Genomic DNA, 20,280 nt, shown 5'->3' on the forward strand with positions numbered 1-20,280 from the left:
AATCAAGAGGTCGAACTCGCCCTAGAGGCTTCGTCACTCCTTGAGTAGTCCCTCCTCGGGGACCTCTGCATACCTCCTATCTACCCTTAAAATCTCCCCCACCAACCTCTCCCTCTCTCTCCTCTCCTTCCCCTCCTTGTGGGCCCTAGTGGAGATTAGATCTCCCCTAATCACCGCCTTCAGCGCCTCTCAGACCACCCCTACCTGCACCTCCCCATTATCGTTAACCTCTAGATATCTTTCAATGCACCCCCGGATCTGCCCACTCACCTCCTCATCCGCCAGCAAATCCACCTCCAGGCGCCACAGCGGGCGCTGGTCCCTCTCTTCCCCTAGCTCGAGCTCCACCCAGTGCGGGGCATGGTCTGAGATGGCTATGGCCGAATACTCCGTGTCCTCCACCCTCTGGATCAGCGCCCCGCTCAAAACGAAGAAGTCAATCCGGGAGTAGGCTTTATGGACATGGGAAAAGAAAGAGAATTCCCTGGCCCCCGGCCTAACAAACCTCCATGGGTCCACTCCTCCCATCTGGTCCATAAACCCCCTCAACACCTTGACCACCGCCGACCTCTTACCCGTCCTGGACCTAGAGCGGTCCAATGCTGGATCCAATACCGTATTAAAGTCCCCCCCCCCCCGTTATCAAGCTCCCTGCCTCCAGGTCCGGAATCCGGCCCAACATGCGCCGCATAAATCCGGCATCGTCCCAATTCGGGGCACACACATTCACCAAGACCACCCGCACCCCTTGCAGCTTACCACTCACTATCTCGTACCCACTTCCATTGTCTGCCGCGATGCTCAGCGCCTCAAACGACACCCGCTTCCCCACCAAAATCGCCAGCCCTCAATTCTTTGCGTCCAACTCCGAATGAAAAACCTGCCCTACCTATCCCTTTCTCAGCCTAACCTGGTCTGCCACCCTCAAATGCGTCTCCTGGAGCATGACCACATTTGCCTTCAGGTGCGCGAACACACGGGCCCTCTTGACCGGCCCGTTCAGGCCTCTCACATTCCAAGTTATCATCCGGATCAGGGTCTGGCCCCCCCCCCCCCCCTTGCCGATTAGCAATCTCCCTTTCTAGGCCAGCCACGTGCCCACGCCTCCCACACTCTCCGTTCCCCCCCCAGCGGCAGACCCCTGCCCCGACTCTCTCTTCAGGCACCAGGTCCCCTTTGGCCAATGCAGCAGCAACCCAGTCCCCCCCAAGATAGGTCCCCCCCCAGCTGCGTTGCTCCCCCCATAGCACTCCCGTAAGTCAGCTGACTCCTGCTGACCCCGGCGGCCGCTCCCGCCACTCCATCGAACCCCCCAGTGTAAGAATCTCCCCCCTCCTGTCCATCAGCGGGCGCTCCTCTCCAGCACCACCCTCCCCCCCCCCCCCCCTTCCTTCCCTAGCACGGGAAAAAGCCTGCGCTTTCCACCAAGCCGGCCCTGCCCCCTCTGGCACAGCTCCCTTTCGCGGCCTGATCCCAGCTCCCCCACACCGGGCCTTTCCTCTCCCCTCCCGCCCAATGGGGCCCCCTCTTCCAACCACCGATGCCCACACTCTCACCAAACCCCCACTACAAACCATTTCACCCTACCCCACCCAGCACCCTAAAGAAAACAGTACCAAACAGAACAGAACATCCCCCCCCCCCCCCCCAAAACACAACAATCACATCAATCCCCTCTCTATGTCCCCTCTCATCCGACCCTCAATCCGAGTCCAACTTTTCGGTTCCACGCCTCCTCCGGCATCTCGAAGTACTGGTGGCGGTCCTTGAAAGTGACCCACAGTCGCGCCGGCTGCAACATTCCAAATTTCACCCCCTTCCAATGCAGCGCCGCCTTAGCCCAATTGTACCCGGCTCTCTTCTTGGCCACCTCCGCGCTCCAGTCCTGGTATATCCGGACCTCTGCATTCTCCCACCTGCTGCTCTACTCCTTCTTTGCCCACCTTAGGACACACTCCCTGTCCACGAAGCGGTGGAACTGCACCAGCACCGCCCGCGGCGGCTCATTGGGCTTGGGCCTCCTCGCCAGGTCTCGGTGGGCCCCATCCAGCTCCAGGGGCCCCGGGAAGGCCCCCGCGCCCATCCACGTGTTCAGCATCGTGACCACGTATGCTCCAACATCCGACCCCTCCACTCCCTCCGGGAGACCCAGAATCCGCAAGTTCTTCCTCCTCGACCGATTCTCCATGTCCTCGAACTTCTGCCATGTCTTATGCAGCGCCTCGTGCGCCTCTACCTTCACCGCCAGGCCCAAGATCTCGTCCTCGTTCTCCGAGGCCTTTTGCCGCACCTGCCGGATCGCCGCCCCTTGGGCCTTCTGGGTCTCGAGCAGCTTGTCTATCGAAGCCTCCATCGGCTCCAACAGCTCTGCCTTCAATTCCATGAAGCAGCGCTGGAGAAACTCCTGCTGTTCCTGCGACCACTGCGCCCACGCTGCCTGGTCGCCACCCGCCGCCATCTTAGTTTTCCTCCCTCGCACTTTTCGCTGCTCCAAAACTACTTTTTTCACCGCTCCACTCCTGGTCCAATCCATACAGTGCCGGGGAGTTGTTACTGTCACCTTCCCACACTGGGAACCGTCGAACAAATTCCTCTGAGGGCCCTAAAAAGAGCCCAAAAGTCCGATTGTGGCGGGAGCTGCTGAACGTGCGACTTAGCTCCACATAGCTGCAACCGGAAGTTTCAATACCAAGATTCTTAATAGATTCATTTTCCCTTCCTGCTTCTGGCCAAATTCCATGATATAAATGTGACTGGATGTGGAACTTGAAATATTATTTATTCTTGAATTCTTTATACCCCAGTCCATCACACTGCTGGAAATCCAGATAATTTCTTGGAAAAAGTGGACCAGCAAGATGCTTCAGCCCATGAAAGAATCCCATTACTGATAGTAAAGAGTCCTAATGGATGGAAATTGCAATTAGAAAGTGTCGGTGTGACACTGCAGTTGGAAACAAGAAGCCATGATAGTTGTATTGAAAACACAGTGTTGCCCAGTCGAAGTCACTGACTACCCACAGGTGTGACTGGCAACACAATTTTAGTAAAAGATGCCTGACACACAACGCAGGTAAATGTTACTTTGCGTGTATGTTTACATGACCATAATCTGCACCATTCAGCGGAAAACTTTGAAGTATTTTTCTTTGGTCAAAAGTTTGAATTCCAGCATGGACTTATTAGAAGCATCGCATATTAGTGCAGCTCCTAAGTCATTGGCTCAAAATTGTGGGCTGTTCTTGTTGGCTGAGATGGTTGGCTTTCGCAACACAATTCACATCTTCTTTCCATCCTAAACACAATTAGACGGTGCTTGATGCTTGGCACAATGTTGAAAAGGTTATCCTACACATGCACTGTGAATGGGTGTTGAGGTCACAAGCCCAAAGGGGCGTGTAATAACATTTTTAATTCAGAGTTCTGTCACTTTCATCGAGACATTTATTTTTGTGTGGATAGAGGAAAATGACATGCTCCGTTCAATTTGTGCTTAGATGAATCATACATGCTGCTTTAGCCGTGGAAAATCTAAACTGCTTTTTGTGTTCCTTAAACAAATACATAACCGTTCTCAGGATCAAATAAATTATTTTTCCGATAACATTGCTACTTAGCTGGTCTGAGTTTTAAACCAGAGAATTGCTCAAGCTGCGTGTAATAAAAATTTCTAATTATTGCCTCTATTAATTATAATTAAATATTTAGTTGAAGTATAAATCATCAGCTTTATTTTGTTTCCAGCTAATTCTATTGAGGATGATAAGGAACTATCGTTATCAGATGAGGACTCTGAAGAAGATGATTCTATTTTGTCTAATGACTGTAAAAAGGTTAGTGCTTTTTGGGCAAGGCCTGGGTTATATTTCCCTTTGTTCATCAGTGTTGGGAAACGTGTTATTGCATAAGACCCAGATAGGGTAGCTGATGATAGCTGTCACAGGATAACTTTGAATATTGAGTTATGCTTTTTCTTGAAAACGAAACCTACTTCTTGCCATATTCATTCCATTTTAGCATTCTTTTCTTTATTACTTCATCTTCTGCCTTTTCTTCTTCCCATTTCTACTGTCTCTTGACAACACTGGCAAGTTCAGGTTAGCGCATTGAGGCAGCTTGTAGCTGATTTGCACAGACTGGAAACCCTTTGGTTTAATTCCTGGCACTGGGCGTCCACAATTGACCCTAGCGCCCCGGTCTAAGTAGGGGAGAATCAGCCAACTTCCTTCCCTCTCCCGAGTGCTGTCAACTAATTCCTGCTGAAAAGAACATGAGAAAAATTGGCCTTGGTTGTGGTGAGTCTTTCTCTCATGGTTGCACAACCTGCCAAAACCTAACTTGAGGCTCACATGATAAATTGTTACTTGCGATATTGAAGGGTGCCCTTTGCCTGCTGAAACATTATGGTAGCACAGTGGTTAGCACTGTTGCTTCACTGAAGAAATAAGAGTTTCTGTATTTTCATTGCTAAGTTCTACTTGAACAAATGCCGCTTGAAAAAATTGAAGTTAATGATATAACTCAGTTATTGTTCCTAAGTGGCATTAATTCCATATCGAACAATTTTCACAGTGCCAGGGTTCGATTCCCGGCGTGGGTCGCTGTCTGTGCGGAGTCTGCACGTTCTCCCCGTGTCTGCGTGGGTTTCCTCCAGGTGCTCCGGTTTCCTCCCACAACTCCCAAAATACGTGCTGTTAGATGAATTGGACATTCTGAATTCTCCCTCGGTGTACCCGAACAGGCGCCGGAGTGTGACGCCTAGGGGATTTTCACAGTAACTTCATTGCAGTATTAATGTGAGCCTACTTGTGACAACAAGGATTATTAAAAATTAAAAAAATACACCCCAGATGTAGTCAACAGGCCCATTTGAGGGGTGAAAAGTAGGCTTTTGAGGTATTTTGTTACCTAAACAATTTATTGTTTAATCTGGAAAGAGAAACTCCCATATAAAAAATGAGCCATTTTTCTGTTAGTTTGATTTACTTTGACTCCTAGTTAAGCAAAGTTTAAACCAAAAATAAAATCTCATCTCTATTCTCAAATAATTCCATGGTCTCGCCCTTCCCTGTCTTTCTAATCTCCTCCAACTCTACAATCCACCGAGGGCTTTACACTTCTGCACATCCCCCCACCCTCCTCAATTCTTTCTGCTTCACTGTTGGCCGTTGTATCTTCAGCTTGCCAGGCAGGCCCTGAGTTCTGTATTTCCCTCACCTCAGCCTCTCTACTTCTGTCACCTTTGAGATGTTTCTTAAAAACCTCCCTCTTCTGGTCAAGCTTTGAGATGTCCTAACATCTCCACATGTGGATAAATGGCCCAAGTACCTGAAACGTCACACCTGTTATAAGATCTCGTCAATATGGAATTAATGCCACTTAGCAACAATAACTGAGTTATATCATTAACTTTCATTTTTTCAAGCGGCATTTGTTCAAATAGAACTTAGCAGTGAAAATACAGAAACTCTTATTTCTTCAGTACGCAGAAAAATGGAAATAGTAACCTTGTTGAAATGATTTTGTTGGCGCTATGTCTACTCATTTTTTAAAATTCTCACTACAATTTAATTTGGCTGACTGCATTTTTAAAATATAAGCAGATTAATTGTTTATATATAATTTTGGAGGTCAAGGTCATTGAACTAGGTAATGTTTTGAGGATATATATGCAAGTATCCGGAACAAACTATGTACTTGTTTTTTTAATTCTCAGTTTATTTTAAAGTTTTTTTCAGATACTGAAGAGTTTTAATTTACTTTGTTTTGAATACTACGTGTGTTCTGTATAAGGGTGATCTTGGGCAAGATCTTCTGGCTGTTCACGTTGACAGGATCTCCCCGTCCCGCCAAGGTCGCAGTGGGTTGGATTCCATGGGAAATCCCATTGACAGCGGCAAGACTGGAAGATCCCGCCGGCGGCCAACGAGGGCCGCCACCCGCTGCCCAGAAACACGGGGAGGCCAGAGAATCTCGCCCCTTAGGTCTCGTGTGGATTGTGTCTTACCTCACTTGTTAATACTTATCACCAACGAGCAAAGACATGCTCAGTTGCCAAATTCTTCTCAAAGCCCTTACAGATATTAGTCAGTGATAATTGGCCGGTGAAATGAAGTGGTCAAAACATATCTGTGCGGAGTCTGCACGTATTCCCCGTGTCTGCGTGGGTTCCTCTGGGTGTTCTGGTTTCCTCCCACAGTCCAAAGATATGCAGATTAGGTGGATTGGCCATGATAAATTGCCCTTGGTGTCCAAAAAGATTAGGTGGGACCACTGGGTTCCGGGGATAGGGTGGAGGCATGGGCTTCAGTAGGGTGCTCTTTGTAAGGGCCGGTGCAGACTCGATGGGCCATACGGCCTCCTTCTGCACTGTAAATTCTATGAGTGGTAGGTAGGCTGAGAAAATGAAGCACTCCTGACTGACTCAGTACTTAACTGTAAACAAAGCTTACCTGTGTTTTCCTCAGCCAGCGAGGGAGGGAGGGATAAAGAAACTACAGGAATACATTCAATCAGCAGCTTTAAAATAATGGCACATGCTTATGGATGCAGCAGAACGTTTTTCCGTAAAAACTATGCAACAGTATAAAAGCCTAGTTTCACCAGCAGGCTGGACTCGACTCTTGAGTGATCTCAACTTATTGTTGTCTACACTGCTGTGCGAATTGTAAGCCTGCCATTGGGGAGAGTGTGAAGGCCGCGATCGGCTTCAGTCAGAATTTGTTGTAATTTAGATCTTTTTGCTTGAGACTTGAGAATATATTTTGGACCCTGAAAGATAACATGGCAAAAATTTACTTTGGTTTCTTTCAGGAAATTATGGTTGGACCTCAGTATCAAGCCCCTATCCCACCATTCATCGGCCGATATAGGCAAAATGAAAAAGGTAAGGACAGGAGGGAATATGTAATTTCATCTTATTGGTATTTCCTCAAATGTGTTTATTAGTCCCCTAAACATAAAAGGTCTAATCCTCCCTTCATGTAACGCATTGTTTGGAATATATTCATCCACCTGGACCTGCAGTATTTTAGTCAATTATCAAAAGGTTCTAACCAGTATACATGGTGGCACGGTGGTTAGCACTGCTGCCTCATAGCTCTAGGGACCTGGGCTCAATTCCTGCCTCAGGTAACTGTCTGTGGGGAGTTTGTGCTTCCTCCTTGTGTCTGCGTGGGTTTCCTCCGGGTGCTCCGGTTTCCTCCCACAGTCCAAAGATGTGCAGGTTAGGTGGATTGACCATGATCAATTGTCCCTTAGTGTGAAAAGATTAGGTGTGGTTATGGAATTGCAGGGGAGTGGACCTAGGTAAGAATGCTCTTTCAGAGGGTTGGTGCAGACAAATGGCCGAATGGCTTCCTTCTACACTGTAGGGATTCTATTCTATGAATATAGAGCTATTTGTATATATTTCAGACCTGTATTTTCTATATCACAGAGGGCAATTTATTGGATGATACTGAATAATCTTTGTACTGTTTGATATTTTAATATTGATGTATAGTGTGCAATTTGTTAATGCATTAATTGGTATACTATAGTAGCGGGACTGACGGGCATCAGTACTTACCAATGACCTTTCTGATACAAAGGTTTGCATGAATCAAAAATATTTTCAACTCGATGTAGAGAAAATTGGAGGATCCTCCATTCTATTAACTTCCCTACTTGACAGCTCGGGCTGCATTCAATGATGCAGAAACTTGGCATGTGGTCTACATGATGACCTGAGCTTCCTTGCCCACTTAACCTCTTGACTTGGAAATATATCGCCATTCCTTCACTGTCGCTGGGTCAAAATCCTGGAACTCCGTCCCTAACAGCACTGTGGGTGTACCTACACCACATGGACTGCAGCGGTTCAAGAAGGCAGCTCATCACCACCTTCTCAAGAGCAATTAGGAATGCTCGTCTAGCTCCCAAAGCCCATATCCCTTGAATGAATTTAAAAATCATGAATTCTGTTGCCGACAATGTTTGCATCCATCTCCGAAATGGCAGCTATCTCTGCCAATGTCTCTTCCGCAGTGTTGTTCAGTCTCTGATCATCATTGGGTGATGCGCATCCAGCTGGGCCCAGCACTTCCATCTTCCAACCCTCCACAGGTTAATACAAGCTCAGAATGCCTGATCGCCTACTCTGAGCCCTGTGCTTTACTGCAGTTTGATTCTTGCCACCCTCCACTTGCTCACAGCATCCCTCTATTGACACAAATCTCTTATCCTTTTCTCCAAATATCTTCGCAGCCTCGCCCACCCTACCTCAGTTATCTCCTTCAGACATATGTCGTTGCTGGCACTGTGACAAAGGTCTGTAATTGTTCTCCATCTTCAACACTTCACCATTGTTAACCACGCCCTGCTTCTGTGTTCTAGAATTTTATCCTTAACTCCTGCTGTCTTAACCCCTTCCTGCTTTCAGAAATCTTTTCAAAATATTCTTCTTCAGCCAATCTTTCAGTTGTGTTGCTTAGTTCCATCTACTGGTTCTTCCTGCTCGTTCAGTATCCCTATTTTTTTCACACTGTAAAGCATTCTGAAAACGTGTTTCCAATGTGTAAAATGTTTCATAATCTTATGTTTCTATTGTTGACTGCTTGAATTGCCACACCAACTAGTTTGATGGATGATTTGTTATTTTTCTATTGAAAATAACTGTGTTTAGTTTATGAATAATCAATCAGGTGATACTTGAAAGAATTTTGATTGACCATCAAAAGATGTTTGTTGATAAATTTGTTCAGGTAACCATTCATTATAGTTTAATGAGCCAGAGATTTAACCATTATTTTAAAATGGAGTTCAATTTATTTACAAATGTACCTTTTTATTTAGCACAAATCCTGTTCAGTTGAGCTTGTGTAAGATCCAAGAGGCCAAACAAATGTGCTTATCCATCGAATAAACATTAATCAGCCATTAAATTAAATTTGTCTATGCTCAATAGTTGCAATACCTCTAAGTGCCAGTTGAAATAAAAATCGCTTATTGTCACAAGTAGGCTTCAAATGAAGTTATTGTGAAAAGCCCCTAGTCGCCACATTCCGGCGCCTGGTCGGGGAGGCTGGTACGGGAATGTACAGTTACAGGTGATGGTAGGCTTTTGGATCCACTTGTTGTTGTACACTGGCGTGGTGCTAATTCTAAAGCATTATTCCATTTTATTTTGTCAATGTTTATCTAAATCAGCATTGCAAAAAAAATAATGTTAGATAAATAACATTTAGAAAGAAGGATGCATTATTCAAAAAAAGTTGCATTCTGTGGCATTTATAAAAGCAATGGGCGCGATCCAACGGCCACGCTGCGTCCGAAAAGAAGCTCGCCGTGGCGCAGCGTGACTGATAAAATCCAGGAGGCCCTGCTCCTGGGATCAGCCCGGCTCGTAACGCCTCGTGAGATCTAACGTGATCTCGCAAGACGTTACAAGGCAAATCGCCCATTGTGGGCGGGATCACATTTTGCAAATCTGCATTTTACAGTGAGACAACTAGTCCCACATTAATATGCAGTTTTGCGAGGTAATCGAGACTCAGACGAGCACCATTCAGCACTGGTCCCCACAAACGGGGATCAGACGGAACGGCAGTTGTTGGGATCTCCCAGGGGATCGGAGGCCCCCAGCTGCATGCCCTTTGGCAGGGTGCTACCCTGCTACTGCTGATGCCACCAAGTGTCAGCTTGGCACCCTGGGTGCAGCCGGGTACTGCCAAGGTGCCCAGCTGGCAGGGGCACTGCCAGGTTGGCATTTTTGGGCGCTGGCGATCTGGCTGGGGGTGCCCTGAACGGATGTTTGCATTAGGGCTTGTAGAGGTGGGGGGGGGGGGGGGGGGGTCAGTGGGTGGTCGCTTTAGGTGCTGTCACTATACTGAGGAGTTCCGGCGAGTGGAGCTCCTCAGTGTAGAAAACGGGGTTGTGTGGCCTCGGCTGCACGTTCCCCCACTGAGGCCCTGATAGATCTACCATGAGGTTTTAGCAGCACTTTGCGATTACTAGAACTCAGTAGAAATTTAAGTTAAAACTTCTCAGGTGCAAATAAGAATCGTTTTATTTGTCTACTATTAAAAGGCAATTTGTAGACAATTGAAACTTTCAAAGAATCACAGAAATGATTTTCTTGCTTAGGCAAACAGCTCGCAATAACTTCAAAAGGCAAGTTAGAAAGTGAAATATGAAAGACAGCGAATAGTTAAGTCAAAGTATAGATTGATTCCAGAAAGAGAGAGAGAGAATGGTCCAGCTGAAAATGGCCGAACGAAACTTCCCAGTTATACTGTATCATATCTGTCTTCAGGCACCTAATTACACCCCTATGTAATCCTAATTGATTTGGATTAACATCAAATGAGTTTGATTTGAGGGTTAGTTGTCATTCATTAATAGGCAACATTAACCTAAAATGTATTCTTGCATAAGCTAGGAATGCGATTTGGCTTTCTTATCACATGCTTGCCTTGTCCTTGGCTTATTTTATCTTGCAAATGTATTTTGCTAGCTGCATAGGAATTTATGTTTGCTGCTCTGTTCTTGAAATGCTGAATGTGTTTTTTTAATGACCTGAGGTTATGAGTGATTCAATAGACCAGGGGCTCAATACTAAATAGCTATCTTTCGAACTATCACTTTTACCTATTAGATGTATTAGGAAACAGCGGGCTTCTACAGGCCCCTTATTTAACTCGAGTGGCATTGTATAGCCGTGCGTTTCTTGGGACTGTGAGCGCCAGGAAGCACCCAGCTAAATGTGCTCGCTATGGGACTTTGTTCCCATTTCTGAAAAAGATTTACGAAAAAGAAGTCATGCCTGACAAATCTGCTGGAATTCTTCGAGAAGGTAACTAATATAGTCTGAGATTCGGACGCTGTGACACATCGGGGAGGGTGAGGGTTACCTGGACGCTGTGTTTGAGGAGGCAGTCACACCCCTTAGATTAAGTACTTTGAATTTGCCTAGTGGTCAGGGAATGGAGGGTATGACTATGAGTGAGGAAGGGATCCAGAAGCTAGGGTTGCAGCAGCCTCAGCCCTTGTCCTCGACCTTGTCCAAAAGGTTTGAGATTCTTGCTCCCTGTGTGGATTAGCGCAGGGACTGTGGGAGGTTGAGCAAACTGACCACAGCACCTTTGTACAGGGAGCCATTCAGGTGGGGGGAGGGGGAGAGAAAATAAATATAGTCCTAATCGGGGATAATATAGTTAGGGGCACAGACACTGTTCTCTGTGACCAGGATTGAGAGTCCCGAAGGTTATGTTGCCTACCTGGTGCTCCGTTTTGGGATATCTCATCTGCAGAGGAACTTGGCTTGAGAGGGAAAAGATCCAGTTGTCGTGGTCCACGCCGGTACCACTGACATAGATAGAACCAGGATGGAGGCTCTTCTGAACGATTATGAACAACTAGGGGCTAAATTAAAAAGCAGAACCGAAAAGGAGGTAATCTCCAGATGACTATTGAGCTGTGGGTAATTGGTATGGGGTCAATAAGATTGAAGAGGTAAATGCGTGACTCAGAGGTTGGTGTGGGAGAAGTGGGTTTGAATTCATGGGACATCAGCACTGGGGAAGGAGGGAGCTGTCCCGATGGGACGGTTTTCTGTATCACGCTGGGACCAAAGTCCTGGCGAATCGCATAACCTGGGCTATAGATATGGCTGTAAACTAAATAGTGTGGGGGAGAGGGTTCAGTTGTGTGGAAAATTAGGTGTGTGCAGGTCAATGATGAGGACTTTAAACTAGTTAAAGGAGCCAAGGGCTTAGGAGAGGTTAGTAAAGTTTCCAGACCACATAATAGAACAGAGAGTATAGAAAGCGGCATGAATCTAACCTCGGGCACAGCAAAAAAGGGGACAACTATAAGAAGGGTGATGGTTAACGCAGGACTAAGAGTGTTGTACGTAAATGCATGCAGTACCAAGAGAAATGAGCTTGTAAAGGACATTGAAATTTGCGGGTGTGATGTTGAGGGCATCACAGAGACGAAGCTGTAAGGGGATCAGGGCTGTGATCTAAATACTCAAGGATATGTGTCCTATCGAAGGGACAGGCAGAGGGAGCGGTTGCATTGTTAGTAAGGAATTAAATGAAATCTATAGCAAGAAGCGACATAGGATCAGAAGGCACAGAATCTCTGTGGGTAGAGTTGAGGAATCGGAAAGGAAAAAATACCCTGATGTGAATTATGTACAGGCCCCCTAGCAGTAGAAAATAAATCTGGAGATAGAAAAGTCATATATTGAAGGTAATATTACAATAATCATGGGGGACTTCAAATGCAGGTGAACTGTGAAAATCAGGTTGGCAGCAGATCACAAGTAAAGGAATTTGTGGAACGTCTAAGTGATGGCTTTTTGGAACAGCTTGTGGTAGAACCCACAAGGGAACAGGTAATTCTGGATTTGGTGATGTGTAATGAGGCAGACTTGATTAGGGAACATGAGAGGAAGGAACCCTTAAGGGGCAGTGACCACAACATGATAGAATTTACCCTGCAGTTCGAGTGTGAGAAGCTGGAGTCGGATATAATGGTTTTACAATTAAGTAAAGGTAACTACAAAGACATGAGGGAGGAGTGGGCAGCAGAGTTGATTGGCAGGGGAGCCTAGCAGGAAAGACAAAGGAACAGCAATGGCAGGAGATTTGGGGGGCTGTTCAGGAGGCACAAGAGAAATTCATCCCGAGGAGGAGGAAACATTTTAAGGAGAGGACAAGGCAACCAAGGCTGACAAGGGAAGTCAGGGACAGCACCAAAGCATACGATGTGACGAGGATTAGTGGGAAGCCAGAGGATTTGGTAAGCCTTTAAAAGCAAGCAGAGGACTTCTAAAAAACCAACAAGGGGAGAGAAGATTAAATAGGAGTGTAAGCTAGCTAGTTGTATAAAAGAAGATTGCAAGAGTTTTTTTTTATTATATTAAAGGTAAGAAAGAGGCAAGAATGGACATTGGACCACTGGAAATGCAGGCTGGAGAAGTGATAATCGGGAACAAAGAAATGGATGAGGAACTGAATAGGTACTTTGCATCAGCCTTCAGGGTGGAAGACACTAGTGGTATAGAAGAGCTTCCAGAGAGTCAGGGTAGGGGTGTGGTGAAGCGGGAACAGGTTACTGAGTTTGATGATCAGCCGTGATTGTAATGATTGACGGAGCATGCTCGAAGATCGAATGGCCTCCTCCTGCTCCTGTTTTCTATGCTTCTATTACTGAGAAGCGCTTTTCCCCTGTGACCTCCACCATCCCCTCCAACCGTCCTAGTCCTCCCTAGTCTTTGTCTAGTTTCTCTCCAATCACTCCTCCTATCATCTCTATGCCGAACTTGTTCTTGAGATCACCTCCTGCTCCCTCAACCTTATTCCTACAAAACCGCTGACCATATAACTTCCTTTCCTGGTCCCCTTGTTGGCTGATCTTGTTCAAGATTTTCAGATACCGTCCCTCTGTCTTTAAGAAATGCCAGAACCCTCCTAAGATGTTGTGTTCTTCTAATGCTGGCCCTTGAATATTCCCAATTTAAATTACTATCGTCATTTTTGGCTATGCCTTCAACCCTCTAGGCCCTAATTCCTTCCTTCTATCTCCCTGCCTCTCCACCTATCTTTTCTCCTTTAAGATGGATCATAAGACATAGGAGCAGAATTAGGCCACTTGGCCCATCGAGTCTGCTCCGCCATTCAGTCATGGCTGATATTTTCACATCCCCATTCTCCTGCCTTCTCCCCATAACCCCTGATTCCCTTATTGATCAAGAACCTATCTCTCTCTGTCTTAAAGACACTCAGTGATTTGGCCTCCACAGCCTTCTGAGGCAAAGAGTTTCACAGATTCACTACCCTCTGGCTGAAGAAATTCATCCTCATCTCTGTTTTAAAGGATCGTCCCTTTCATTTCATAGAACTTACAGTGCAGAAGGAGACCATTCGGCCCATCGAGTCTGCACCGGCTCTTGGAAAGAGCACCACACCCAAGGTCAACACCTCCACCCCATCCCCATAACCCAGTAACCCCACCCAACACTAAGGGCAATTTTGGACACAAAGGGCAATTTATCATGGCCAATCCACCAAACCTGCACATCTTTGGACTGTGGGAGGAAACCGGAGCACCCAGAGGAAACCCGCGCACACACTGGGAGGATGTGCAGACTCCGCACAGACAGTGACCCAAGCCGGAATCGAACCTGGGACCCTGGAGCTGTGAAGCAATTGTGCTATCCACAATGCTACCGCGCTGCCCATCTGAGATCGTGTCCTCTGCTGCTAATCTGAGATGGTGTCCTCTGGTTCTAGTTTTTCCTACAAGTGGAAACATCCTCTCCACGTTCACTCTATCCAGGCCTCGCAGTATCTTGTACGTCTCAATAAGATCCCCTCTCATCCTTCTAAACTCCGTTGAGTACAGACCTAGAGTCCTCAAACATTCCTCATACGACAAGTTCTTCATTCCAGGGATCATTCTTGTGAACCTCCTCTGGATTCTTTCCAAGGCCAGCACATCCTTCCTTGGATATGGGGCCCGAAACTGCTCACAATACTCCAAATGGGGTCTGACCAGAGCCTCCTACATCCTCCGAAGTACATCCCTGGTCTTGTATTCTAGCCCTCTTGACATGAATGCTAACATTGCATTCGCCTTCTTAACTACCGACTGAACCGGCACATTAACCTTAAGAGAATCGTGAACAAGGACTCCCAAGTTTCTTTGTGCTTCTGCTTTCCGAAGCATTTCCCCATTTAGAAATTCTCCTTCCAAAGTGCTGACTCAGTCCTATTTTACTTCCAAGTGCTTTGCGATCTCATCTTTAATAACAGACTCTAAAATCTTACCAATGACCGAAGTTAGGCTAACCGGCCTATAATTTCCCGCTTAAGATGATCCTTAAGAGCTACCCTTTGACCAAGATTTGATCCATCTACCCTAATATTGCTTTATATATATGTCTTTGTCAAATCTTGCTTTGTAACCCTCTTGGTGCTATATAATTTCAATCTGTTATTAGTTGTGAGGCTGATGGAGATTCGAGATGGGAAGGGGCGAGGCAACGGAGGGAATTGAAAACAAGGATGAGAATTCTATAAGTGGGAACGTTGCTTAATCAGGGGCAGTGGAAGTCAGTGAGCACAGGGATGATGAATGAATAGAAATTTGTGTTTTAGACTTCTTAACTTTTTTATTCCCATTTTGTTTTGGTTCAGTCCATGTAAATGAATCAATTTCAAAATTTATTAGCTTGAATTATTTTTTAATTCTGTTGTGATAATTTGATGCAGTTTCATTGAAACTAATTGCTCTACTTGGCAGAATTCTTAATGCATCTTTTTGACAGACACCAGTGGGTCGGAATGGCCACCTGCAGTGTGATAAACCTGCATGGTTGCAGCACCAACCCTGGGTGCAGAAAGTTAATAGTCTTGCCAAAATTGTTTATTTTTCACGTGGGAGAAGGGGAAAGGGCCTGCAAAAGCAGGGCAGCCCCCTCTGGGTGCGGGGTAGGGGATGGAGATCATTGGGGCCAGGAGGCTGCCTTTTCCAACCCAGGCCCCATCTGCATGGCTTGGAGTCCCTTGACTCTGAATGGTACCTTCAGACTGGCTTTTATGAAGCTAGCGATTGTTAATATACTGCCAAAGCAGGACCGCTCCCTCTGGGGGAGGGGGCGGGGGGGGGGGGGTGTCAGGAGGCTGCCGTTTCCAACCCAGTGTTAGTATATGATCGAGGAACAAAGCAGCAACTTGACTTTTACCTTCAGCAAGTTTATTCTGTTCACAGCTTGGCAGAGACGCACACCTCTTATGGTTTCCCCAATGCAACTGTTGCATCTGTGCCCATTAACATTCTTTGGGAGATTGAGCCAATAATCATTACCTGTCTTTAAGAAGGCAATTAGTTTAACAATGTAATTGCCAAAGCCTGCACTTAAGGATACATTGACAGCGGCCTTCCCTTGTGACGGGGTGGATGGGGGCTGCTCTGTTGTTGGCAATATGCCGGAAACTCAAGATGATCCTTAATTGGTTGATTAAGCAAATTAGCTGCCCAACTCTGTGGCGCAGTCAGCTGATTGGCCCCTCTTGCAACCCCCTGCTCGGAAACCTCCCTGGCAGCAGTACAGTGACGAGGTGCCATCTCCGCACAACTTTCTACTTTCCATGGAAGAATAATCCATAGAGCAATGGAATCTACAGATTCTTATTTTTACTCTCTCCCTCAATCTCTGTTCCTGCCAGCTTGGGATGGGCAATAAAATTCAGCAAATTATTTTTGCAGTAGGGGCTGCGGGGCGGCACAGTAAACATCAACGCTGACTATATTTCTCTCCTACACTTTTTCAGCCTTGCATGTGTCCTGCACACTGGGTGTCGGTGGCCCTTTCTTGGCCTCAATTAAACCAAGTAATTTCTGGAGGGTCAACCTAATCCAGCTATTCATCACCTATCGAGGTGGTGGTTTACCATTGCCTTCCAGTCGCAGGGGCAGGCCCCAGTTGTAGGTGTTATTCTAAGATTATACACTCGCCGTCGACCCTAACTGAATTAACTGGACACCCTTCCTCATTTTTGGAATATGAAAATTCCCAGTTGAGAATCATCAATATGGTTTTTTTTTCCTGTTAATTTGCTCATGATCTTCCAGGTATGGCACAGGGTAGTATATTAGCCTGACTCTGTATAGAGTCTATGGAATGCTGCTTTCACTTTTTATAAGAAACTAACCAACTTTTTTTCCGGGCAAATTGAATGTAAACAAACTGAAAACGTGAGCAATGCCTACACTGACCCAATTATAGCACTTCAGATGCTGACTCACTTGCCTGTCTCCACTGTTTTTTGCATGACTCATACGTACCTGCAGAAACATTAGTGCCCTGAGCTTTGCAGGAAACTATAATTCCAGCTGTATAACATTAGCTCTGCTGCATTGGAGGAAGAAATGTTACTGGTCAGGTTTTGCTGTAGCAGGGCATCTTACCGATATATGGCATTAGTTAAACTTGCTCCTACGCTCTTCAAATCAAAAAGTAAACTAAGATCATCAAAAATGATTAACTGGTCATTCATCGCATGTTTATTGGGTCTTAATGAAAGCAAATTACTACGAATGCTGGAATCTGAAACCAAAGAGAAAATGCTGGAAAATCTCAGCAGGTCTGGCAGCATCTGTAGGGAGAGAAAAGAGCTTACTGTGTTAATTGGCTACCATGTTGGCCTACAAACAGCAATGACCACATTTCAAAAATAGTTACTTGGCCGTTTAACACTTTGGAATGTATTGAGGATGTGAAATGCACATTATAAGTGCACGTTCTCTCATCCAAGTCTGCATTTTTGAAATATCAAACTCTGCTTCTTTTTGTTTAGTGGCGTACTTGCTACTCTTCAATTAGGCTACGAATAATATTGATCCAGAGTTAAATAGTTCATATATTTTGTATTCTGACTCTTATTGCATCTGCCTTTTTTTCCACACTTATAGTTTATGACAACGAGGACCAATTGCTTTGGGATCCCTACGTTCTTCCAGAAAGACAAGTTGAAGAGTTCCTATACAAGGCGGTAAAGAGGGCAAGAGACGAGAAAATGAATGAGAGTTTACCTGAAGGAATAATCATTAAAGATAGTGAACAGGTGACAAATCAATCTATACAGATTAATTTGAATGGAAAACTTCATCCTTCAGACTAACAATCTATGTTTTATGAACACCAACTTAATCCACCATTTTGTAAATAAATTTGAAGTACTCAATTGTTTTTTTTTCCTAATTAAGGGGCAATTTTGCGTGGCCAATCCATCTACCCTGCACATCTTTGAGTTGTGAGGGTGAAACCCACACAGATACGGGAAGAATGTGCAAACTCCACATGAACAGTGACCCGGGGCCAAGATCGAACCCGGGTCCTCGGCGGTGTGAGGCAGCAGTGCTAACTACTGCGTCACCGTGCCGCCCTACTTAAATACATCCTACCATCCCAGATTATGCACCACCAAATTAATCCTGGAATAGATTTCATGCTAGCATCAATTCAGTTGTGATATGTTGCAGAAAAAGGTCTTGCTTACCATAATTTACCATTACCATTCTATTTGATGCATCAGGAGGAGAGACAGAAAAAGACATGGATCATCAACACATTTCCAAAATCTACACCTGAAAAAGGGTTGTGCAGGTGTCAAAGTAAAGCTAGCAACTCATCATTTCAAATATTACCACTGAGCTTGCAGTACAGTAAATTTGGGCAATTACGTCAAATTGTGCTGTTGCCAATAAAGTAAGAGGATGCTTGTTGAAACTAGCACAAGGCAAGATTTTGACAAGTATCACCAGGAAGTTCTTCACCCAGAATGATTAACACATGGTATTAACATCTGGATATAATGGTAGACTGAAATAGGCGCTACAATGGGTGGTCTTTCTGTACAGATATTAAGAAAAATCTGATGACCCTCATCTCTACTTATTTTGAGTAATTGCTCACCAAATGTAGATGGGTTACTTTTAACAAGAAATAAAAGATGCTGGAAATCTGGAAAAAAAAAATGGCTGGAAATACACAGCTAGTTAGGTACTATCTGTGGCAAAAAGAGATATGTTCATATATCAGATTATGGACCCTGAACATGCCTGAGAGAAGAAAATAAATGTTTTCTGTCGAAGCAAACACTTGAATTATCAAATGTTCCTGATCTCTCCCTGGAAGATACCCTTCATGCTTCCAGCAAATTCTGTTTTAATTTAGAAATTTTAAAATTACTTAATGCTTTAAGATATCAAAGTCATTTCAGTGATAAATTGGTCCACGTTTTTGTCCATAGAGCTATTTTCATGGGAGGTAGAGTCTCAATCCCTTTATTATATTTCAATCTCTGTTTAACTCCATAGGCTTTGTATGAACTTGTAAAATGTAACTTCAATGCAGAGGAAGCCCTCCGAAGACTAAGATTTAATGTGAAAGTAGTGCAAGGTATGCAAGCTTTTTTAAAATGCCTTTCTGCCTTTAATCAATAAGCTATTCAAGCTGGGATGAGGTCTCTTCTGTTGCCAGTACTACCCAGATGACCCAATCCTCTTTGAGTGCTAGATGTATTATAGAGATGTGAAAAGTGGTTGTCTTATTCATTCTCTCATTCTACAGTTTCTTGCTTACTTTAAATATGATGAAAAGGCTTTCTGGAATTGTCTTTATTTTATAACTTGCTGTGGTCTAACATAAAGTTGTCAGAAAATCCATAGAATGGATTATGCTTTTTGAAATTGCTGTAGTCTAACTTCCAAGTTATTAGAAAATAATTACTTTTCATAGAATTTACAATCCAGAAAGAGGCCATTCGGCCCAATGAGTCTGCACTGGCCTTTGTAAATAACACCCTACTTAAGCCCACACCTCCACCCTATCCCCCTGTAGCCAGTAACCCCACCTAACCTTTCGGACACTAAGGGCAATTTAGCATGGCCAATCCACCTAACCTGCACATCTTTGGACTGCGAGAGGAAACCGGAGCTCCCAGAGGAAACCCATGCAGATACTGGGAGAATGTGCAGACTCTGCACAGACAGTGACCCAAGCCAGGAATCGAACCTGGGACCTTGGAGCTGTGAAGCTACAGTGCTAATCACTGTGTTACCATGTGTAGCAAATTGTTACTCCGCTATCAATTGAACCTTTCGTCTGTAACTTAGAAATTGGTTTGTTCATGTCTTGAAAAATCACAGGTCTCTATTCTTCAGTGACAGCATCCCAAAATTTTGTATTTGCAGATGAATTGTGTGCCTGGAGTGAAGAGGAATGCAGGAATTTTGAACATGGACTTCGAGTTCATGGGAAAAACTTCCATCTCATACAAGCAAATAAGGTAAAATGAGATAAAGGCAGAACATTGTCCATGCTGGAAATCTGAAACTAGGAACAGAAACTGCTGGAGGTACTGCAGTTTCGGCAGTTCCTCAGGCGAGAAGTAGAGTTAATGTTTTAGGTCTGATGAAGGAACATCGAACTGAAACATTAACTCTTGTTTCTCTCTCTACAGAGATATTGCCAGGCCCATTGAAATTTCTATTGAGTCTATTTTGGTATTTTGTCCTTTTGAAATTAAACATATAAATTGAAAATATATTTTAACTCCCCAGTCTCCTATGGTGTTGGACATGGGGAACTTCCCAAGATCAAATTTAGTCTTTGAATGAAGATAGATTAAGTGATGGGGATAATTGGATCAGTGTGTGCCGACTTAATTCAGCCGTCTGCGTAAAGTCAATATTCAGTTTATTTCCATTACAAATTCACGTGTC

At 44.9% G+C, this 20,280-nt stretch overlaps 1 protein-coding gene across 5 annotated transcripts in view; it reads left to right on the top strand.

Moving 5' to 3' along the window:
* The window catches only part of LOC140394918 (mesoderm induction early response protein 2-like), a 105,641-nt gene that overhangs the window by 50,550 nt on the left and 34,811 nt on the right, over nucleotides 1-20,280 (top strand). For 4 of the 5 annotated variants that reach the window (XM_072482106.1, XM_072482108.1, XM_072482105.1 and 1 more), the window contains exons 6-11: nucleotides 3,745-3,833; nucleotides 6,814-6,886; nucleotides 8,248-8,310; nucleotides 17,467-17,618; nucleotides 18,874-18,955; nucleotides 19,750-19,844. In XM_072482106.1, the coding sequence (XP_072338207.1) occupies nucleotides 3,745-3,833; nucleotides 6,814-6,886; nucleotides 8,248-8,310; nucleotides 17,467-17,618; nucleotides 18,874-18,955; nucleotides 19,750-19,844 (554 nt within the window). The remainder of the gene's footprint in view (nucleotides 1-3,744; nucleotides 3,834-6,813; nucleotides 6,887-8,247; nucleotides 8,311-17,466; nucleotides 17,619-18,873; nucleotides 18,956-19,749; nucleotides 19,845-20,280) is intronic. The other variant, XM_072482107.1, reaches the window with a different exon arrangement.

Source organism: Scyliorhinus torazame, chromosome 18, assembly GCF_047496885.1.
Source record: "Scyliorhinus torazame isolate Kashiwa2021f chromosome 18, sScyTor2.1, whole genome shotgun sequence".
Classification (NCBI taxonomy): Eukaryota; Metazoa; Chordata; class Chondrichthyes; order Carcharhiniformes; family Scyliorhinidae; genus Scyliorhinus; species Scyliorhinus torazame.